General features: G+C 39.0%; 1 protein-coding gene and 1 non-coding gene across 3 annotated transcripts; both read left to right on the top strand.

Annotated features, from left to right (window-relative positions):
• The first annotated feature begins 97 nt into the window (after positions 1–97).
• On the top strand, positions 98–13,823 carry cavin2a (caveolae associated protein 2a). Of its 2 annotated transcripts, XM_016238756.1 has the most exons (3): positions 98–534; positions 1,084–1,290; positions 12,342–13,823. In XM_016238756.1, exons 1-3 carry the CDS (start codon positions 205–207, stop codon positions 13,200–13,202), a joined length of 1,398 nt encoding a protein of 465 aa, XP_016094242.1. In that variant the 5' UTR covers positions 98–204; the 3' UTR covers positions 13,203–13,823. The 2 variants fall into 2 exon arrangements, with proteins under 2 accessions (XP_016094242.1, XP_016094243.1); XM_016238757.1 differs by lacking the exon at positions 1,084–1,290 and having other exon boundaries at positions 98–741.
• Positions 13,824–16,276: 2,453 nt separating this feature from the next.
• Positions 16,277–16,358, top strand: trnas-cga (transfer RNA serine (anticodon CGA)). The gene has a single exon. It is a non-coding gene; the product is annotated as a tRNA-Ser (tRNA).
• The last annotated feature ends 864 nt before the right edge of the window (positions 16,359–17,222 follow it).

Genomic DNA, 17,222 nt, shown 5'->3' with positions numbered 1-17,222 from the left:
CACGTTTACACTGACACTCTTTACTCACATTACTCTGATGGGCTGGGCTAAATACCACAGCAACCAGGCCCCTCCCCTGGGTGCGTGGGGAGTTTTTAAGTGGAGTGTTGGGAATGTTGTTTTTAGAGAGGCGCAGAAGGCAGGAGAGTGTCTGTGAGAGTCAGTCTAACCCTGTCATTCAAAACCACCAGCGTTGACTCCAGAATGGGTGAAGACTCCTCTCACGCCGAGCGAAGCACAGCCACCTTACCCAGGGAGGAAAGCACCCCGACACCACCAGCTCCAGATGCTCAGAATGCTCAGGATCTCCTCATTCCCAGCTTCAGTCCCGGCTCGGTGCCCTCTTCCCCCATCCACACCCTTTCCCGCCTGGGCTCCAAGTCTCCAACCAGCCCCACAGCCCCTGGCGGCCAGGTCAGCGCCATCACGGTGGTGGCTCTGCTCGACAAGCTGGTGGTGATGATCGAGTCGGTGCAGGAGAACCAGCGGAAGATGGAGAAGAAGCAGGCCGAGCTGGAGGGGGCGGTGAGGATGGTGCAGGGTGATGTGACCCGGCTCGCCAAGAACCACATGTCCACCGCCAACAGCGTGGCCAAGCTGCTGGAGCGCTCACGCAAGACTGGCCTCAATGTGAAGGAGGTGAGGGAGCGCCTGGATAGACAGAGCAGCCAGGTGAAGCATCTGGAGGCCAACCACGCCCATCTGCTCAAGAGAAACCACTTTAAAGTGCTCATCTTTCAGGTGAGAAGAATGAGATATTTCTACTCTTGAGGAACCTTTAACGCTTTGAAGATGAACAAATTTAAATATGTGTCTAAATGAAGTTCTTAACACCTGACAAACCTCATAAGAAAAATACATGTCAAAAATAATGTAAATATGTGGAGATTCTTGGACTTAAATATGGTAATTCAAAATGATTCATTTATCAAAGACTCTCTCTCTCTCTATATATATATATTCTAAACTTGGTCTTTCTAAACAAAAAATAGACTATAAAGAACTATAAAACAGTTGAATGGTAGTGTCTTATTAAGCAGCACAACTGTTTTCAACATTGATAATAATAAGAAATTGAGGATGGTGCAGGGTGATGTGACCCGGCTCGCCAAGAACCACATGTCCACCGCCAACAGCGTGGCCAAGCTGCTGGAGCGCTCACGCAAGACTGGCCTCAATGTGAAGGAGGTGAGGGAGCGCCTGGATAGACAGAGCAGCCAGGTGAAGCATCTGGAGGCCAACCACGCCCATCTGCTCAAGAGAAACCACTTTAAAGTGCTCATCTTTCAGGTGAGAAGAATGAGATATTTCTACTCTTGAGGAACCTTTAACGCTTTGAAGATGAACAAATTTAAATATGTGTCTAAATGAAGTTCTTAACACCTGACAAACCTCATAAGAAAAATACATGTCAAAAATAATGTAAATATGTGGAGATTCTTGGACTTAAATATGGTAATTCAAAATGATTCATTTATCAAAGACTCTCTCTCTCTCTCTCTATATATATATTCTAAACTTGGTCTTTCTAAACAAAAAATAGACTATAAAGAACTATAAAACAGTTGAATGGTAGTGTCTTATTAAGCAGCACAACTGTTTTCAACATTGATAATAATAAGAAATTATCCTTAAGCAGCAAATTAGTATATTATAATGATTTCTGAAGGATCATGTAACACTGATGACTGGAGTAAGGGCTGCTGAAAATTCCGTTTTGCCAACCCAGGAATAAATTACAAAGAAATTAAATAGAAAAACATTACACAAACATATACATACAAATGAGAAATATGTCTGAATGAGGTTTTTCTATAGACCTGAGAAAACGTAAATGCTTAAAACGTAACTATAGCGAACAAATCGTTTCAATAGTTTGTCATTTTTTCTTTGATTCAACAATTTTGCTTTTTTTTTTTTTGGAAAATAAATGCACTGTCTTAAATATTTGCTAATTTATGTACAAAATAAGTTCGATTTATTGGGTTTTTAAGGAATTTAAGTGATGTTTGACAGGACACGTGTGCAGAATCTTGAATGAAACTAAAGTGCATGGGAATTCTTCATGTGAAAGCAGCTGGGATTAAAAATTTGGGCAGATTGCAGTAGAATGTCAATGTGTGTGTGTGTGTGTGTGTGTGTGTGTGTGTGTGTGTGTGTGTGTGTATGAGTGTGTATTCTTGCAGTATGCATGTAAACATGTAAATTATATGGCTAAGGTCCCCGCAAGCTCTCATATTTTTCATAATTCCTTACCATATAGCTCAAAGATTACTATGTTTACAATAGGCTCGTTTGATTAAAAGTCTCTCCTTACAAATAAATGTAAAACCAACTGAGATTGTAAAGTCAGGTCTTCTGGCTAAACCAGCTTTGTGACCTGTGCCTCAGTTTGCACTAATCTTAGGTGAGGTGAGGTGTTTTGTATGTTCAGGCAATGCAATTTTACACACTTAGGAAATGCTATTATACTTTATGCGGGTTGGTTAATGTGAAGGGTGCGTCGTGTTGATTTAAGCAGCTGCGTCGGGCTCGTGCTTTTAGAAGAGTATTCTTATCTGATTGCCCCGGAGCGAGCCACATGCAGCTTTACACTCTGGGACAGTGATCTTTGACTTGTAGAAGCAGGTAGAGGCATTTCTTTGGGGTGTTACGAGTTCTGCTTTTCAAAATGATTTCTGGGAATCAGTTTTCCTGAGGCAAATGTTATGCAATGGCAGAATGAGCTAAATGTCAAAGTGAGCGTCAATAGATATGAAAACACAGACTCTGGGAGTAAAAATTTGGGCAGATTGCAGTAGAATGTCAATGTGTGTGTGTGTGTGTGTGTGTGTGTGTGTGTGTGTGTGTGTGTGTGTGTATGTGTCTAAGAATGTGTATTCTTGCAGTATGCATGTAAAACGAGAGATTATATGGCTAAGGTCCCCGCAAGCTCTCATATTTTTCATAATTCCTTACCATATAGCTCAAAGATTACTATGTTTACAATAGGCTCGTTTGATTAAAAGTCTCTCCTTACAAATAAATGTAAAACCAACTGAGATTGTAAAGTCAGGTCTTCTGGCTAAACCAGCTTTGTGACCTGTGCCTCAGTTTGCACTAATCTTAGGTGAGGTGAGGTGTTTTGTATGTTCAGGCAATGCAATTTTACACACTTAGGAAATGCTATTATACTTTATGCCGGTTGGTTAATGTGAAGGGTGCGTCGTGTTGATTTAAGCAGCTGCGTCGGGCTCGTGCTTTTAGAAGAGTATTCTTATCTGATTGCCCCGGAGCGAGCCACATGCAGCTTTACACTCTGGGACAGTGATCTTTGACTTGTAGAAGCAGGTAGAGGCATTTCTTTGGGGTGTTACGAGTTCTGCTTTTCAAAATGATTTCTGGGAATCAGTTTTCCTGAGGCAAATGTTATGCAATGGCAGAATGAGCTAAATGTCAAAGTGAGCGTCAATAGATATGAAAACACAGACTTTTATCTAGCTCCTTTGAGACTCATATTCTAATCCCTCATGTCAACGCCTGATCATTCATGAAGGCCTTACCTAGCATAAAATGTCTCAAGTGGATCCATTTCCCATAAGAAGATTTCTTATTTCTTCATCAAAGTAACAGGCTGAGGTTAACAGTTTCTAAGACTCATCTTAAGCATGCTAATTCAAAATGATTTACTTTATAAACTTTTTCAGGAAATTGCATTTAATAAAGTATTTTAACAAAAGCACTCCATCATAGTAGAGAGAGTTGATTATCGGGGCGATGACTCTTGACTAATCCAGCTGTCAGAGAGGAAGGCCATGGGGCTGAACAGCGCAGCTAATGGCTGATCCCAAGTCTTAACCGTTCCCTTTGAGATCCAGCAACAGGTGATTTTCTAAAGTGATAATCAGCCTGTATGCAGCCTGTTAAAACACTTTGGCATGAGTGCAGGCTTGCAGAAAGTTTGCTGCAGGAGATAGTAATATCTAATTTGGGAATGTGTGCTGCAAGATGAAAAGAAAAGCTTTGCTATGCACACACATACACACACTAGCACTCCTGCTGTGTATTGTGAATCTACTGAAATCCACTCTTTTTAAAGAAATTAATGAATAGATCTTTTTAGCAAGGACACATTAAATTGATGGGAAATTGCAGTGAAGACATTAAAAATGTAACAAAAGATTTCTTTTAAACTTCTAAAAATCCTAAAATGTATCACAGTTCGCATAAAATATTAAGCAGTACAACGGTTTTCAAAATTTATAATAATAATAATAACATATTAAAACAGAAAACAGCCAAATTGTAATATTTCACTATATTTACTGTATTTTAATCAAATAAATACAGCTTTGTGAGCGTAAAACTACTTTGAAAAAAACATTACAAATCTCACTGACCCCAAACCATTGAACAGTAGTGTATGTATGCAAATGTTTGCAATAGAGTACACACACACACACAATTAGTAAGTCTCAGGAAGGGGTGTGTGTGTTAATAGATATTGTCAGGCATGGAACCAAGTTTCCACCTCAGAGTAAAACTAAATATTAAAAAAGGATAAATGTGACTTTTTATCTCATAATTGCAATTGCTTTTTCTTTCATGTAATGCAACTTTGTTTCCTCTAATTGTCTTTGTATCTCACAATGAGACTTTCTTATTTTAAACTTTATCTCACAGTTACCCTTTTATTATTAAAGTCTTGCATCGTCAGTTGCTTTAGCTCTTATACAATATTTTGGTTGAAACACACATTCCCAAGTGGTAAAGTGCCTCAAGGAGTGACGGAATAGCACAGGTATGTACTTTCCCTTCTTGCGTTGGGACATATGTTTGGCATTATAGCTGCAGGTGATGTTTCACATTTTTTGCACGTCAATGCTATATGCCAATGATCTTTAATTCACTGGCTCTTTTGAGTCAAGACTCTTTTCTTTTCTCTTCTTTTTCTTTTCTCTTTTTGTTCCTGGAAAGTGTTGTGCATGTCCAATTACTATAGGCCATTAAAACAATGGTGTATTATTCTATGGAACGACACTCTATTGAAAGTAAACACAGAATGCAAGCACAAGCGAGAGCCATCGCAAATCCATTCGCTCTCAGGAGTTTGTTTTGGAAGAGTATTATTGCTCTTTGGTTGCGCATTTGCTTGTTTTGTTTAATTTTTTGGCATCTGACGATGCTCACCCGCCTGTGTGGTAATTATAAACTTTCTGTGCACCGTGCAAAGGCATTTGGAGATGGAAGGTGTGGTTTAAACACACAAGGGCCCTCCGAAAGAAAGAAAAAAATGCAGTAAGCACACTGAGTTTGGCACTGAAAATGTATGTGTGTGGGAGAGAGACAGTTTAGTCAACTGCCTTGTTTCCCTTAACAATCACTAATGATCTGCAGTAATTACTGCCCATTTAGGCCTCTATTTGTTTATGTTTAATGCATCAATGCTCTTTCTGTGTTCTCAAAAATACATCAGTGTTGATTCTTGAAAAATGTGGTTCTACGTGCTGAGGCTCTTCACTGCAGTAACTCTGGCCTTTTTGTGTTTGTGGTTGCCAGTGCTTGTGAAAAGATAATTAAATCTGTTCACAGCAATAATCTAGACAACTGCTCATAGTTTATGCTGTTTTTGCTAATCAAGATTGGTTATGAATGCATGTTTTCCATGAAGCCTCGCAGACTATGCTTTCTATACTTATAAGGGAAAACATGCATCTTAAACAGCTTCACCATGACTTGTGAAGCTTGGCAAGCTGCATGACTGATGGCAAACATGAGGCTTTTATGGAGTGTCATAAAACATATTTTATTGCTTTTATGTTTTTGAAGGAAGGAACGTTTTGAGATGTTTCTGCAGTGGGCGTTCACAAAAACATCTGACAACTGTAATTTTTTACATCTTTGTAGTCGCTCCGATTCCCCTCATTAGTTCACCCTCTGAAATCCTGTTGAAAACTGTCAAGGTTTATTTTGGCCCAGAGATGCCATGGAACGCCTTCATTAAGATGATGTAAGTCTGCTGAGATTCAAATAATGCCACGTATGATTGACCAGTCAGTCCATCGGCATGTGTTTAATTGTGCATTTTCGCATGAGGTAGATGTTTAATCCTCAAGATCAGGATCTTCAGTGAAAGGTAAAAACAAATATGGGCGTGCAAATGTGAATTGAGGGAAAATGACAATCTTTCGGGGTAGGAGAATGAAAAACAACCCGATATCCAGTGTTTACAGGCCATCCCGTTATGAGGAAAAGCTTTTTATAATAACGGCGCAGATTCTGATTATCAAATCAAAGTCAGTCTGATAATTCTGCACAATAACACTGGGTTTTACAACAAAACACATTCTTTCATCAGTCAAAAGCATGATTTCCTTAAAGATTTGTTTCCATTTCATGCAGTGCATGCACATAGTTCAGTTTGCTCAACAACAAAGAGCATTCATGTGAATTTGATTGTGTTGCTTTGATCTCATCACTGATTCTGTTCTCTGACAGTGAGAGAAAATGTGTTTGCTTATTGTGCTCTGTGTGTGTGTGTGTCAGAGATTTGTTCTGGCTATTGTAATCTGAGAATATACTGATTCAGATCGCAATTACAATATTTTATGAATTCTTGCATATTTTTAAGCTCAGGATGAAATATGACGGTTGATGTCCTTTCATTATGATTCCTATGCTGTTCCCCGAGCTCCACCCTCAACCAACAAAGATTCACCTCAAAGGAAATCTGAGAGAAAGACAGAGTTGGGGAAAAGAAAGAAAGAAAGAGAACTATGAAAACAAAGCATGACTACTTCAAGGCCAGGGAAAAGTTTGTGATGGTGGAGGAAACAGCAGAGGAACAGATAGAATGAACTGGATGAGAAAAATGGAAAACAAACTGAAGTATGAGAGAGAGAGAGAGAGAGAGAGAGAGAGAGAGAGAGAGAGAGAGAGAGAGAGAGAGAGATTCTCTGCTCGGGCATGTTTCAGCTCAATGTGCTGGATTTCTGGTTTGACAACTCAACTCCTCCCTTTACCATTGTGCTAACATACACTCTTAAAAATAAAGGTGCTTCAAAAGGTTCTTCACAGCGATGCACAGAAGAACCATTTTTGATTCCACAAAGAACCATTCAGTCAAAGGTTCTTTAAAGAACCATCACTTTCTTACCTTTTTATAATCTGAAGAACCTTCTTTCACCACAAAGAACCTTTTGTGAAACAGAAAGGTTCTTCAGATGTTAAAGGTTCTTTATGGAACCATTTAGACAAAAAGGTTCTTCTATGGCATCATGAAGCACCTTTATTTTTAAGAGTGTAAAGCACGCACATACAGCTGTTTGTTTTTTACAATGCTTTGGAATACTTGATTCTTATTGGCCAATCGCAGCATTCTGCAGTCAAATATTTTTGAATAATGACATCTAAACTGTATATTTGACTGTTGCCCCAGCAACCTCCAACTCTGTGGTAGTTTCATATCTCTCGTATCACTCCACTGACAACGTACGGCGTACAAACTCTAACTGATGATGACTGTAGCCTACTTTTATACCTTTTTTTCTGCTCATATTTTCAAGGATAAATAAAAAACCCTAATGTTTGACAGAGCTGATTTGGAATTTCAGAAGAAGTGTGCTCATATAATCCTGCTAAACGCACTTTCCTGCCTCCTAGCCATGATTCCTCCAGCACGCAGCTCAGTAGGCCTAACGTTTGCTAAGTGGGTTAAGTGCGGTATGACTCATTTTGCACAGCACAGATGTTTGTCCAATCAAATATTTTAAGGATTGAGAATGCCCCACCCCTGAATTATAAATGCCACCTGCAACTGACTATCAAGTAGCAATGGTTCACTGCTTATTATAATTAAAGCCTATTGGCTATTTGTTCAAACCGACAAAGCCATTTGATATGCCCCATCCAAACCTACCACTTAATTAAGAAATACGTCAAGGCTGAGATCTGAAAAGTCAAGCCCTGTGAAGATGAAATGATCCAGACACACTCATTCTGCAGGTATTATTGGACTCACTCAAATAAATACAGTCTAATTAGAAAAATGATACTTCAGGGAGCATGACTAATCATGTGATTAATTCAAGCGGCCAGACAGAGACAATGAAGCTTTTTATATATAAACCTGAGAGAGAATGAGATGGAATCAGACCCCTCTTTTAGACAGCTCACTTCTCATCAGCTCGGACAATAATAAGTCAGAATTTGATTCAATTCAAAACAAAAACGAAAAAATACTATTCAGTTCTTCAGGGCAGTAAACCTCTGCTCTGCCGAATTCAGTCAGTTGAGAGTCCACAGATGGCCCTTTAAATATCACTTTCCCATACTTTTCAGCACAGTGCTGCAGATCAGAGACTTTGACCGGCATCTCACTGAACTGTGTATTCAAGCCAGTTGGCTCTTGCTTTCCACTTATTCTCTCCATCTGGAGCAAGGCCAAAGATTCCCTGAACTTCTTCCACAGATCATAAACAGGTAACGGATGAGCGAGCACATATTTGTCTGGTCTATTGTTTTTTGTTTTTTTACGCAAAATCCTGCCAAGGCTGATGGGGCGTCGCATGTGGGCTGTATGTCATGTGTTTTATGTCTTCAAAATCTTATAAACGTGTTACATAATTAATCTGAGAGAGAAACTAGACATAAAATGTAGTCCTTATTTTAGTTAGACATCCATTTACTGACAATCCAAACATGTGCAGATGGTGTAGACTTTTTCTGTGTCAGATTTGCATGGGAATATTAACAGTTGCAGAATCATTTTCCCTGGATGAGAAGAAAAAAATTCAAAGACAGCGTGCTGTGCTTTTGTTGTTTTACTGTGTCAGGTTTTTTTTTCATGGCAGAACAGTATTGTAATATTGAGGGATTTTTTTTGCATTATATCTTTTTAGCATTTCATAAATGTTGGACTCACATTTGTATTTTGCTAATTGAAATAAATCTGTATTCTATTTTGTATTTGCTAACTGAAATATAAAATATAATTATTAGATGAAAAACAAACTAAGTAAAATTTGAATTGCTTTGGCAGCTAACTAAAATAAGTACAGGTTGAAATGCTCAAATTAAACTGGAATTTTTTTTTAAACTGAAATAAAAATAAACCTAAAAAAGCTCATTTAAAATATTAATAAAAGCTATAATAGTATATAAATAATAGTAAAATACCACTGCATGTTATATTAGTGTTTTTTTTTTTATATTAACCCATCATGGTTCTCCTTTTTGATTACTCTGAAGTGACAGACTTTGAGAGCAGCTCCTGGCATATGTTCATGTCTGTCTCAAAACAACACTTTCCCTTAGCAAGAACAAATGCAATACTGCTAACATCCAGCAGTGACACATCCTTCCTTTAATAGTCCTGTCCTCTATTGTTCTTATATTTGTCTTTCCTCTGCTTCTTTCCTGTGCTTTCTGCTGCCCTTGTGTTGTCTGTTCAGATCCTACGAGCCTGATTGAGACACACACACACACACACACACACACACACACAAACACCATTTCTCTCATCTCTTTCGATGTTTCCACTCCAAAACGTCCGGAGGCCTCCAGCGGGGCGCATTAATTATCCAGGCTCCAATTACACACTGAAGCAGGGGTATCAGCATGTGACACAATGTTTTCAAAAGTTGAAAACCTCTCTCTATCCTTCAGTCCCCTCCTCTTTCTCTTCCTCTGGCCATTGTGTATTTAGATAAAGGTCAAAATCTGAATGGCAAATGTCTTGATTTATCACTGTGTTACAAGAGACAGGGCTGAGAAACAAATGTTAAGAAAGGTGGATACAGAGCAGGATCAGAAAGACTGGAGCAGCTTCAACTAAGAATGCAAATGATAAATGAAGAGCGAAACTAACAAAACAGAGACTCCCTTCTTCCATTCAAAATGTGAACAGAGAAAAGAATTGTCACTAGAACGATGTCATTCCCATAGGATTTTGTAAAATATGCATCATTATATTGATATATATTAGTTTTACTTTTAATGAAATTTGTACTGTTGAGACACTTTTAATAAAGCCTTCAGATTGGGGTCAGCCTACTACTGTGTGAAATTTCCCAGGCTTTTGGAGATATATTTCATGTGTGCACTTTTTATCTGACAAGGCCCTCAAGGCACAAACTAATTAGATTTGAGCTGAATCAACATATTTCAACAGGGAATCATTTTACAGAGTTAACGGATTTTTATTATTTATCTAACATCTCCCTAAATCCCATCTGTGTAGGTTCTTGGTAAATTGCAGTTCTTATATAGTGGACTGAAAACATAATATAAAGGTGTTGCCTGAGTTTCACTTTATTATTAATTATGAAATAGAATACAAATGTAGCCATTACCAGGTTATCACAAATTAAAAGCTGATACTTTTATAGAAGTAACCGAACACAGCCAACTCCCAGCTCTGGTTTCCATGTAGCTCTTGAACTTGAGGGGTGTTACTCTGTACGTTTGCTCATGAAGAACTGGTTAGCCCAGAGTCAACACTGGTTTGGACTGGATCTCTGCCCTCAGGGTGAGACTAACTATTCAAAGGCGAAACGTTAAAGATGAGTACCATCCATTTGGACCACTTTTTGAAAATAACAATTAACACATTTTAAGAAATGCACCTTTGGAAAAGGTTCTTCTCATATTAATCAGCAAGACATTGGGATTATTTCTTGAATGTAAAAAATGATAGGAGTTGCATTCCTTCATTGGAATTTGTAAACCAGCTTCTTGTTAATGGCACAGAGTTTCGTGGCCGAGGGCGAGGGGATGGGGATAAGGTTGTCTTTACATTATGATCCATTTTCTAGTGCATATAATATAATAAAGTGAATGTCCAACAACTGAGAGCTCTCAATCTTTATTAAAGGTTAAAGGAACATGAACAGTTCTTTCGAATTAGTGAGCTTAATTCTAAACACAGCTAAAAAACTTAAATGAGTGATTTATAGGGTAGAACATTCCTTGACTTGTAAAATATACATTTTCCAGAGACAGGAGCATCTGAAGATATGATGTAAAAAATGATAGGAGTTGCATTCCTTCATTGGAATTTGTAAACCAGCTTCTTGTTAATGGCACAGAGTTTCGTGGCCGAGGGCGAGGGGATGGGGATAAGGTTGTCTTTACATTATGATGTTATTCCATTTTCTAGTGCATATAATATAATAAAGTGAATGTCCAACAACTGAGAGCTCTCAATCTTTATTAAAGGTTAAAGGAACATGAACAGTTCTTTCGAATTAGTGAGCTTAATTCTAAACACAGCTAAAAAACTTAAATGAGTGATTTATAGGGTAGAACATTCCTTGACTTGTAAAATATACATTTTCCAGAGACAGGAGCATCTGAAGATATGTTTATACTCCTCAATTTTCAGCATATACTTCTACTTGCAGTTTCATACTGAAACACTGGCATACAGTCACAAATCTGTCATTTAGATGTTTAGAGCTCGGAGAGATATATTGTAGGTGCTCTGAATTGTGTGCTTAGTGCCCTTTGGAGGGAGCAGGTGAGCGTGCAAAAGCTCCATTCGTGCTGCTAATCCGCCCTTCCCTGAGGGTCAGATCTTCAATTTACTCCTTAAGCGTGAAGCATAACCCCTGTAAACCTCAGCAGCCGTGTCTGAGGTGTGTGTCAGGGGTCTGCGTGTGTGAGGGGAGAGCAGCGATACAAGAATATTCTGCTGTCTGTGTGTCAGAGAGACATTTGAAAGGGTGTGGCATATTTGGTCATCTTTTTGTTGTTGATTATTTCAGTGATTGAATGCTTATTTAGTTATGCAAAATATGGAAAGAAGGAATAAAAATGATTGCATTTAACATATATTGAGCTATGCAGTATACCCAAAAATCCTGATTTAGATTGATGAGTGAGTTATAAATCAAAGCTTTTTAAAAGGAATTTGGCGGGAACAGTATACCTCAACCTCTTGCTCTTACTTTTTTGATTTGGAGTAATTCCAACACAATGCCTCCACATGCCTTGGGTACAACTTGCTCTGCAACAAACAGGTTTTTCAGTAGATTGCACAATATAACTAAAAAACAACAACAGACAAACTGACTCATCTATTTGTTTTGTTTATTAGTACAGAAGTAGTGTGTGGATCTGAAACTAATCTTTACAGTATAGTATGCTGCTAGCAATGGCAAGGTTGTGGGTTCGATTCCCACAGAATGCATAAACTGATAAACTGCAATGCAATGTTATTGGCTAAAATTGTCTGCAAAATGCAACATGTTTAACGTTTAAATACAGGTTATATTAGAATTGTACTGTACTGTAACCTTAAAGGCAGACCTTTACACACTGAACCTTTCAGTCATTGTTAAATTCATTTTCTCCAATTTCAGGAGGACAATGAAATCCCCTCCACTCTGCTTACTAAAGATGGCCTGGCCTCCACCTCTCAGGATGAAATCGGTCCATCTGCACCAACTCCACTCACTGATTTAAACCGTTCTCAAGATGAAGGCCTGCAGACCATCAGCCTCTCCTCCGATGACGACGAGGAAAAAGGAGCAACGAGTCCTCTGGCAGAGGTTGGTGATGATTCGCTAGATCTGCATGAAGAGAGCTTCCCAGGCTTGAGAAGCGAACATCTGGAGCGCTCTCGTGCTGACAAGTTTAAGCGCTCCAGTCTGAAGAAGGTGGATAGTCTAAAAAAGGCCTTCTCACGAAGCAGCCTAGAGAAGAAGATCAACAAGATCGTGCCTCCAGAACAGCGCGAGAAGATCAAGAAAAGCTTCATCCCCAACCACCCAAAGAGCTCCTCTTCCAAGAGCTCGTCCTTCCGTGTCTCTCCAATGACCTTCAATGTCAAGAAGGTTCGAGATGGAGATGCTGACTCTTCCCAGCAGCCTGGGAGCTCACCGAGGAACCTCAGCCCAGTGGAAGTTCCTAACATTGGGGGACCTGATGGTGAGCTGCCCCTGGCTGAGTTACACTCCTCAGGTGAGAAAACAAATGGAGAAGATCTTCGCAGCCCCTCCACCCCGGGCAGCGGGGATGGAGAGGTGTTCATCACAGATGAGGGTGGAGATCTCGAGAACGGTCCATCTGCAATTCTGGCTGAAGAAGAAGTGGATAAAGAAATTGATGACACTGATGGTAATGGTGAAAACAGGAAGGAGGAGGAGAAAAATGCGAAACCTGCAGACGAAGTGTCTGTGTCTCCGCCGTCGACTGCAGCTACTGTTGAACTACCTTCTTAGATATAGTTGTGTTTCTACTCCTCTGACTTCAGTCCACTTCTCAGACTTTGGGAAGCGTAGTTACTCCCTTGTGCCACTGGTATCTTGTTCCCAAGCTTGTTTAATGTTAGCATGTCTGCTAAAATAACATATTGCCCTGAATTAATCCCTAATATAATGTAACTATAACCTATTGTGTTACGTTCAGAAATTAAGCACGTTCTTGTAGGAGGAAATTCCATTTAGATTCCATTTCAAATAGAGTCTGTATAAAAGCCCCGAGAATGGTACAGCAGTTCAGACCAGTCACCACAATGATACACCGAAATAGCTATATTTTCCTGTGGGAGCCTGTGAATACCATGAAATTGACTGAACTGAAACGCCTGAACTCTCACTCTCTATCTTTTTTCTTTGTGTGTAGGAGAGGCATTATGTACCAATCTGTCCTTTGTTATGCTGGAGTCCAGACTCTCTTCTGTCAATGTACATAAAATGTAGTATTAAATTGTATACAAAAAAGTACTATGGTATTATTATGGTTTTTGGAAACAGATGCAAATACCATGTAGAAACCATTGTATATTGGCATGGTAATCATGAAATATATGGTAACAACATGGAACATCATTACTGTACCGTTGTACCAACACAGTACTTTTTGTATGGTATGAAACAGACAACTACAAAAGACAAGATGTGTTGACAAAGTTATGTTTTTTTGACATTTTTTAGAACTTTTATTCAAATATTTAGCAGCACTCCATCTCAAGGCTTGAATAAGTAGTTGTCTATGAGGACTGGTAGCAGTGCTTGGCATGGCGTGAAGGAAGCGTGTTTACAAAATTTCTGGGGGGAAGCCAGCACAATTGACTGCCATCTCCATGGCAACCTTGCCCGCTGCCAACAACTCTCCAATTACTGCTATAGTGCACGGCAAGGGCACACATACACAGCCTGATAAATACAAACGTACAGTGAAGCAGAAGTATTTGTGTGTATTCAAACATTCCATACTGCTGATGTAATAACGTCATATTCTGCTAAACACTAACATTATTTAGATGATTCAGTGGTAAAATACTCTGTACTCAGACATCAGACCTGTGAATATAAAAACTGCTGCCATATATATTGGCTGTAGCTGGGGTTTGCGGGGCCGTGGTTCTGGTTGTACCCGTGGGCCCTGTTTAAAATTGTGTAATAGCACAAATAAATAATAATGTTTAAGGTTTTTCCAAGTTTGTAGGTGTCCAGGTGCAGAAACTGAATGATCAAATGTAAAATATCATTCCCTAGTCTTCACTGTATAAATTAAATTTTAATTCTTGTTAAAACTACAAAGTAATTCAGTAAAGAGCTGTGAGTGATTGTCTCTCATTTAATTTCTTGGATTGGATTGGACACCGACAGCAGCTAGTAAATTAGGCGCGGTCACTTTAAGAGACAATACATCCAATATAAATGATACACAACACATCCGATGTCTTTCTCAACTGTTTACGTTCATTTAGGATAGGATAGAAAACTTTATTTGTCCCCGAAAGGAAATTTGTCTTTAATTTAAGACATAACACGAAGAAGAGTTAGTTATCCTGTTAAGACAACACGAACACGGCACGCAAGCACTCAGTTAAGTTCTTTCGCATTTTGTGCTTGAATGCTTTAAACTAGTTTGAATGTTTAAATTGTCAAGTCTTAAAAACACATGCAACTGATAAGCTTTTGTGACAACGCGCAGCACCGTCAACTGTCCTGAGCGTCTTTTTAGGCTGGCCTCAGCCAGTAGGTTGAAATCGCTGGGGGGCCCCCACAGCCGTGGGCCCCTATAATCATAACTACTCAGTATACACACTTTATTTGAGACACACACACACACACACATACCAGGTGAAGAAGGTGCATTCCTGGTTCTGATGGATGGCTTCTCAGCAGTTCATTTGCCACTGTCTGGAAAACGATAAGGTGAGAATGTATTGATGGCTATAGTTTGCACGGGTTAGCTGAGGTATGGAATACCTGCATGCTCTACAGGTGTGCTGCCTGCAGGCCTCTTCACCGTACTGCATGCTGGTGTCACGTCAACACTGATAAAACAACTTGGGTTTGGTGGGTTTTGTTTACAACAACGAACAATTATCTAGACAACATTTATGCATTTATTAATGCAATTTAAAAGTCCTGTTGTTCTTTACTTAGTAAATGTGGAGTATGTGAGGTAAGATGAATTGTCGGTCTTCAAAAACTTCACGGTTTCATTTTCTACATCAACCATATGTGGGTTTGGCAAGCAGTCTAAAATCTCTCTGGCTCCCAGGTAGACTGAGGGGTCGGGTTACATATACTGTATATCTGTCCAAGTTGAAGGAGGTTTTTTGAGGTACCACTGACTGTGAAATATGTAAGGAGGTATAGAGGATATTGTAGCTGAGATTATAGGTGCCATAAAGAGAATACATTTTCATTCAAAGGAAAATGTTTAGATGGAAAAAAACAAGGGATTCACACCCAAATGTACTGCTAATATTATTATTATTATTATTATTTTCTCCTTGGCCACCGTAACTGTTTTCTGGAACTGAACCTTTAAAATGTAATGAATGATGTTGTCTCCACCGTGTGGCCAAATGTCGTCCATTTTCATCTGCTTGTTGACAAATATCCAACATAAGCCCTTGAAAATAAATTACGAAGTATAAATATTATAAATACCTTATCAGATTGTGATTTGAAATAATATACATTAATAATAATAATCGTATTATGACGTTAATGCTTTGCTAAAACAAGTGTACGTCGGCTTTTCATTACATTTACGTAATAATTGCTTTTACTTTAATATTATCGCCTCGGGAAAGTTTATTTGAAGACCATGTGCTAGTGCTTGCTTTTAGAGTTTAGACAGTAACGTTAACTGACGTTTCAAATTAACAATGTCTATGTAGAGTCGTATTTTAAGTGAGCTATTTATGTCAAATAATATAGTTGGGTATAGTTTAGGCTATTTTAAACACTACAACGGTAATATTCGTAGGTCTAGTCATTTTGGATTCAGATTATGTTTTTATGTCGTCTTTAAAAGCATCTATAATGGTGTCACGGTGGCCGAGAGGTTAAGGCGTTGGACTCGAAATCCAATGGGGTTCCCCCGCACAGGTTCGAATCCTGTTCGTGACGATCTTCTTTTCGCGTGTGTGAGCGCGAGACTGAGCGAATTATTGTTGCAGAACCCCTAAAAACTAATTTATACATCTCAGCTGTCTGTGTGTCTCTGTCTCTCTCTTTGTCTGTCTGTCCGTGTGTGTGTGTGTGTGTGTGTGTGTGTGTGAGACAATTCATGACAATCTAAATCTAGCTGGTTTCACACTTGAATTCGCAAAGCACAACACTAAATGAGAGGAAGCAAGTTTTGCACTTATCTACGTGGCCATGATGGCCTTTAAAAACTTGTTAGATTTCCTTGATAATAACACCAACACAAGGTTAACTGCACTTCACTGATATACAGGACCCCGCCATTAGAATACAGCAAAACTGTAAAAACAAGGCCTTGTAACTAACTGTCAACAGTCTATTGGATTACTGAGGTGATTATGCAACCCAAATACCTTTGGTTTATAAAACCTTGCACATTATTTTAGTATAATGTGTTGCAGCTGTATCGTACAAGGAAATGGTGTGTGGTTATTTCCTTTCCATGTGGACACTTTCTTCACGGTGTCCAATCAGATTGAGCTCAATGTAACAAGAACACGGTAAAAACCAACACTTGAGTCTCTAAAGCTTTCGTTCCTGTGCAACGTTGATGATACTGGACAATACCTCATGTTTGTTTACTCAAATGTGCGTATATTAAAATCGCATTTGTGTATTTAACGGCAGTTACACATCTTTGAGCACCCCCGCGGAACAGTGAGATGGTACATCCGGGAGAATTTAAAGACCCGAACACACACTGGCGCAGCTCAGACGCTTTGTTAGTGAGGGAGAGGCAGGTAGCACTGTGAAATAGAGTTCCCCTATTTTGCGACTTTTTTTTTT

The sequence above is a fragment of the Sinocyclocheilus grahami genome, unplaced genomic scaffold (genome assembly GCF_001515645.1).
Source record: "Sinocyclocheilus grahami isolate Dianchi unplaced genomic scaffold, SAMN03320097.WGS_v1.1 scaffold547.1, whole genome shotgun sequence".
Taxonomy (NCBI): Eukaryota; Metazoa; Chordata; class Actinopteri; order Cypriniformes; family Cyprinidae; genus Sinocyclocheilus; species Sinocyclocheilus grahami.
The sequence above is the reverse complement of the archived record's forward strand: the minus strand, read 5'-3'. Positions and strand labels throughout refer to the sequence as shown.